This window comes from Volvox carteri (assembly GCF_000143455.1).
Source record: "Volvox carteri f. nagariensis unplaced genomic scaffold VOLCAscaffold_117, whole genome shotgun sequence".
Lineage (NCBI taxonomy): Eukaryota > Viridiplantae > Chlorophyta > Chlorophyceae > Chlamydomonadales > Volvocaceae > Volvox > Volvox carteri.
This window is the reverse complement of record NW_003307660.1, coordinates 207,905-214,267: the sequence shown is the minus strand read 5'-3', so window position 1 is coordinate 214,267 and position 6,363 is coordinate 207,905. Positions and strand designations below refer to the sequence as shown.

The 6,363-nt window shown below is 54.5% G+C and overlaps 1 protein-coding gene across 1 annotated transcript; it reads right to left on the bottom strand.

Annotated features, from left to right (window-relative positions):
* Window positions 1-315: 315 nt before the first annotated feature.
* VOLCADRAFT_108451 (uncharacterized protein) lies at window positions 316-969 on the bottom strand (the record flags this gene model as incomplete). Its single annotated transcript, XM_002958989.1, has 1 exon — window positions 316-969. The coding sequence occupies one exon, from the start codon at window positions 967-969 to the stop codon at window positions 316-318; it is 654 nt and encodes a 217-aa protein (XP_002959035.1).
* Window positions 970-6,363: the final 5,394 nt, after the last annotated feature.

The window sequence follows — 6,363 nt, the reverse complement described above, 5'->3', positions numbered from 1 at the left end:
TGGATCCTCCTCTGCTGTCTTTGCCAATGGGGGTGTCACAGGGCAAGGGGCATAGGCAAGGGGGCAAGGTATAATGGGACAAGAGCAGAAAGATGGATATGGGTGGGGCAAGGGGGCATGGTGTAGGCAATAGGCCACAGGCAAAGAGATGGAGACATGAAGGGCATGGAGAGGCGCAAGGGACAGAGGATGGATGGGGGTGGGGTGTGTTATGAGGTGGTGCTGAGGAAGGCGGGGGACCAGCAGCCCAACATGTGCAAGGAGTAGGTGGGTGGCGGTGTGAAGGTGTAAAGCTAGGGTCACAAAAAGCCTTACCTAGGCCCAGTTATCATCATCCGAGGGTGCCTGGGGCCCAGCAGCCATGGCATTGCGTCGCTTGTTAACCATGCGAGCTGCCCTCACGAGGGCTCCCCGGCACGGCTCGAGGTCTGCTGGGAAGACCTCGGTCTCTAGCTCCTCGATCGTAAACTTCTTGTGGAACAATGCCACGCTGTCCTTGTTGAGTGTCTTAACCAGCTGCCACTCCGTGTTGCTGAGCCCGAGGCGCTGAACCGCCTCCCCAAACGCCGAGTTCAATGGCCGCGTCCGAAGGCGCCCGTTGACAAAATCAGTGTACTCCTGATGCAGGGCGTCGAGGAAGGTGGAGAGCGACGAGTACTTTTGCTTCAATGCAGGGTCGCGGTCGACCATGTCATAATAGGCGAAAAGCCTAATCTCGGTGACATGGTCCCGCGTTCCCGACAGCACGATTTGCTTCCGCAGCTCATGGTGCAGCACGTCAAACTGATCGGCGTCCAGCTCAACCACGAGGGATATGAGGCTGCCGACCATGCTGCAGAGCTGTTCCAGGCTCTGATGCGATTTACTATGGCTGCTGCGCAGAAACTCCAATTTTTCTAGGCATTCATGGAGCTCTTGAGATTCGCTCTTCCCCTGAAGCTGCTGAGATTCGCTCACCACCCGCGGCATTCTACTAGTGCAGTAGCCAGGCGCGCTGTGTCCACTATCCTAGTAGACGCGGGGCTGACGTGTCAGCACCCGCGGCATTCTACTAGTGCAGTAGCCAGGCGCGCTGTGTCCACTATCCTAGTAGCCGCGGCGCTGACGTGTCAGCACCCGCGGCATTCTACTAGTGCAGTAGCCAGGCGCGCTGTGTCCACTATCCTAGTAGCCGCGGCGCTCACGTGTCACCACCCACTTTCCGGTGCTGTCTGTGATGTTTATCCCTGAAGCGCCAGCGGCTTTAGCAATCCCCCCACTGTTGTATCACGTCTTCAGCAAATAACCTATCGGCGGATGTCAGATCCTGTATACCCAGGATACCACACCCACAGCCGCGAGCTTCATCGTGGCACATTGCAAGTCTTCAGAGGCCCCGAGCATTGGCCAAAGTAATTGTACAAACGAGCAGCTTGTGTACTTCATAGAGAAATGATAGCAAATTTGTCAGCCTGCTGGTGGCAAGTCGGAATGCCCGTGCAGGCAAATGGTAATGCAAGCTGGGTATTCAAGTTCTCGTACGTCCTCATTTCAGAATTCAACTTTGAGATATGCGGCACCTTTTGAGATTAAATTTTCCCTGAGGGGTGCTGATGTGACTTTGACCTCGGTCAATGGAGGCAGCCAAACTTGTTTGTGAATCATACGATTTCTTTTGGCTACAGGCGAGATACCTTGCAATAAAGAATGCGATATATTACCAATAACGCGTTTCAGCCGGGCGAGGTATTATGTTTGGTCCGTTACACACATACACACACACGGCCACACGGCCACACGGCCACACAGCCACACGGCCACACGGACGTGGGCAATCCTACAGGGCGGGGGCCCCCTGGGCGCTTCGCGCTGGGGCCCCGCGCAAAAATGAATGTTCTTGGGAGGGAGTTCAGGAGGAATTAGACTTGATAGGTATTAAACACCGAGAGACGAATTGGGCATAGGAGGGAATGGGCATGGAGGTATGTTGCATGGGAACATATCGGCAGCGTTTTTTGATATTACGAATAAGGAATAATCAGCATTTTGGCCTTTGGAAAAAAGGAATAAATTGAGGCCGACCCGTACATTTTCATTCCTCCAGCCAAAAGCGTCCATTGCCGCCAGATAGCTCCGTAGTGTGCAGAACTTTAGTATTTGCAACCATAGAATAGATATGAGGGGCCATAAGAAGGGTTTTAGGGTTTAAAAACCCTAAGTCCAAGTGCGCTGCGGTTTGCAGCGGCGGGTGACGGCCAGTGTTTTGCTATGCAATGGCCGTTGCTTGGTCGATTTTACTTACTGCTCACAAACAGTGCCAGAACTATCTACGCATGTGCATGAAGAGTGTGTGCACTGTTCGAAAACGCGCCAACTCAGTGCGTGACTCTTGGTCTACGAGGGGAGTTGTAACTCATGGGGTGGGTTCCTGGGGGGCGGAGCCCCCTTAGCGTCTCACACTTAAGGAATAAATTACGACTTACTTAGGTTGGAATAAATTTACACCCGTCCTAAACGAAAAAAATCAGTGCATATCAGGCATCAAGAGTTGGCCTGTGAGGGTTGTGTATAGCAGAACTAACCCCTTATCTTGGCGTTGTTTCAAGGAGCTTAGAGGCTTCAAATAAAAGAGTGCTTGTGGTTGCCCCTATCCATACCCTCGGTACCACATAGTCCAATCAGCTAACCCTCTGGTTATTACGTGTCCCCTTAGCCTTTTATTACTACCAGCGGCGCAACTGGCGCAAAAAGGACACCTGAGGCTGCAGGTAGTACAGCTCTACACCTTAGGCGGGTAACAATTGAGTGATCATGGGTGCCTGAGAGCGCTCGGGGGTCTCCATGCATCTGCATCGGCGTGAAAGGCCCATACAAACCGTTTGATACGCATCGACGTCATGAATTGCAGCAGTGTAATGTTTGCGGCGGTTTCCGGCAGTTTCGCGAGGTTCCGCAGAAGAGGTCAAAAGTCGCAAAGCGTTACAGTTCCGGCCCGAACACTACCGTTAGCGTGGCAGGACTGGCCAGCCTAACATGCAATCAGTAATCGTGAATTGATTTTGCACAATTATATTATTAGATTGGTTGATTACTATCGGCATGCCTGTGGTTGGAGCAAATCAAAACACATATCGATGCGACTCGTAGGAAGTTGCACATTCTCCATGTGCGTTCCGCTATTTGTGACGAGCTACATGCACCGCAGCTATGAAATAATAAGAAAACCTAACAAGTCATGTTGAAGCTTTGCAGGAGTCATCAATTGGAACGGTCTGAGTTGTCAGTTGTTCCAACGTACGGGACAACCGCCGTGCATCTTCTCTATGTCGCAGTTTCTTGCGCGATTTCGCATAATTGAGGCGCGTTGCATTGTCTTGGTAACCTTTTATTTATGTGGAACATTGCAGGCACAGCTTGCAGCCTCTTTTCTCGTTTTCCCGGCTCTACGATTGCTAGACACGGCTTTTACCAAAAGCGATTTCTCGATAAACTCATCAAAAGGTCTTGTTTTTGATGCCGTGATATGCGTCAGTTGTGATTGAACCATGATGGAGGAGACTGTTAGATGGTAGGAGCGACAACGAAGTATCATTCGGAATGTGCAACCACGGTCTTTAATGGGTAAGCTATTAACCTTGAGCACGCGCACTTACCGTCCTCTTCCTTAGTCCTAGATTGTTAAGTTGCTTGACGTATGTGGTTCAGGTCTGGGTAATTGTGAATGTTACAGGGAACAATACGTCAACAACATCTGAGAGGCAGCAGGGGTTTCCGTCAAGCAAAGTGCGAGGCGCAGCCGCTGAGATGCCGGGCGGGCGAGAACGGGACCAGTCAGCCCTACCTCCGGCCGATGTGCCAAAGATGGCCGTTGCGCGTTACACAGCTCCCCAATCAAATCCACAAAGCCGCATCGTGGTGGACATCCGCAGCTCCAACTTAGACAAGGACTACAATGTTTACATAAAACAGGAGCCCCAGCGCGACTTACCGGTGGACATTGCTTCCGCCTGGAGTGGGCTTCAGGCTATTGGTGCCCTGTGCATCACCGTCTTGACCATCCAGAAACTGTGGGAGGACATCAAGTTCATTCGCCTTCTCCGGCGTGAACTTTCCACCCTCGTGGGCTCGCTGACGGACGCTGCAGGCGGCCTGGACGCAGGAAGTGGCGATGGGGTAAGAGCACAGGGGCACCTCGCTAGACGTTGGCAGAGTCCTTCTACATGCCGTCGTCTTATACGTTATGAAAATATATGTGAAAATACGGCATATGTGCAACCGCATGGGTTGCTGCCCGCATTGACCCAGTAGCAGCTCTGGCTGCTCTTACCCTCGGTCGATGACGTCCCCTCCCGCATTGCACACACTTTGCCATTCGAGCCTCGGTTGCGGCTCGTATCCCCCTCTCCATCCGCGTATGTGGGTTGTTGACCCACATGGTGATCCACATGGCTCTTAACTCCAGAAAGGCCCCGCTCATTCCCGAGGGAAGGCCAGCCACACTACCCTACCCTACCCTACCCTACCCTCCACATACCACCGACAGAACAGTACAAAGCAGTCAAGCCAGTCAGGCTGTACAAGAGGGACCCAACACGCACGGCAGGCTGCCTCACACCTGCTCACATGATGTCTCAAAACCCCAGACCCCTGCTTACCACAACCGACCAGGCACCCGCTGCTTCCTGATTGTCCGGCACCTGAACCTGAACTGCTGCCGCTGCTGCTGGATGTCCCGTCGTGCTCTCCTCCTCCTCCTCTTCATCATCACCATGATTACCAGGCTCCTCGCAAAGCTCATACCCGAGGAGGTTGCGGCCGTCAGAACTCGTCCTGTTCGGGTTCCCCGGCGCGGCAACTGGACCTGCACCTGAACGAGCTAAGCGAGCTGCTGGGGGCCGGGAACCGAGGAACCGCAACTGCACAGGAGCGGCACCAGGAGCAACAAGGGACGGCGAACGCGAACGTGGCGGCCGCAGCTGCCGCCCTCTCCAGTGGAAATGGGAACCTGGCGGGTACTGCACATTTGAACAACTCAACCACCGCACACACCGCCACTTCCGATGCTGGGCCCTCACCGGCTCTGATGCGGAAGGGTGGGTCAGCAGCAGCAGGTGGTGGTTGTCACGAGGGTGGGATGGGATGGAGCGGCTGGGTTGGGTGGCAGGCAGGTTGGTGGGGAAGACGCTGCCTTGTAGTGGCGGCTCCCGCCACCTGATGCCGCCAGCCAGGGGGTGCACCCGGGCCGGGTGGGATGTGGGTCCCTAAGGGGGCCATGTGGGGGGTGCGGTATGACCCTGGGAGGGCACTGTCCGGGGTCAGGGATTGCACCGTGTCGGAAGCGAAGAGAAGGTGAGGTGCGGTGTGGTGAGTATGTGCTGGAAAGTGAAGGGGAGGATGGCTGCCGGGGTCCTTGGTGCTGGTGCTGGGCAGAGCTCCGGTCACCTTTTATTAGGGTGTGTGTGTGTGTCGTAAACCGAAGGTAGGAATGATTACGTTAGAGCCATAAAGCAACACCGTGCATGTGTGTGCCGTTATGTGCTTTCCTGCTTAACGCAGAAACGACATGGTCGTCCATATCAGGCCTTTTGGAAGTCAAGATGTTGCTACAGGTTCGTACATTCGTCGTACGAGAGCTTTCTTCGGTCCTTGAAAGGCTTGCCAACTGAAGCTCCCCCTAAGCGAGTGTGACGTCAGGGGGTCAAAGGAATGCGATTATTCTCGAGGTCATGATCGTTCATTGCGCAAGCCAAGTTTTAAAGGAGCGGTGCTTCCCCCTGCTCTCAAAAAGCCGTCAGGTGCTCACTGGTGTATGCACTTACTCCGCTCTGTTTGGTTGCTGCTCATGACGTTGACAAGTGGGGCGTCAGAGATTCATTGATGCCCTTTTGCCTTGGGGTTTGGCAATCCATGGGTAGGCAATCCCGTACCTCATCTCACCTCTGCCTCCCTTGCCCTCCCCTTCCCCTCCCTTCCCCTTAACTTGCCTTCCTCCCTACTCCCTTCTCCCTCCTCGTGCGGTACTCCCCGTGTGGTACTCCCCGCTCTGTGCGCAGGAAGCGACTGTGCTGCCAACACTGCGACCCGACCTCTTCCAGGTCAGTGCGTGCAGACCTGGGCGCACCCGTGCAGCTGGCAGCAGCTGTGTATGTCCGTATGTCTCTTATGTCCGTACATGCCCCACGTGTCTCAAGGGGACGTCACAATAGGCGCCTGGGGTTGAGAAGGTGTTTGGATTGGGTTTGTAAGTGCCTAATCTGGCACCTGAACAGTCCCGCGGCTCCCTGAGGCCCCACCCTGGAGCCCGGGCAGGCGGCTTGCTGCTGTCTGTCCCTCACCAGCCCGCGTTGCCCTCCCGCCTTGTGTGCCCTGCTCCAACCGCTGCAG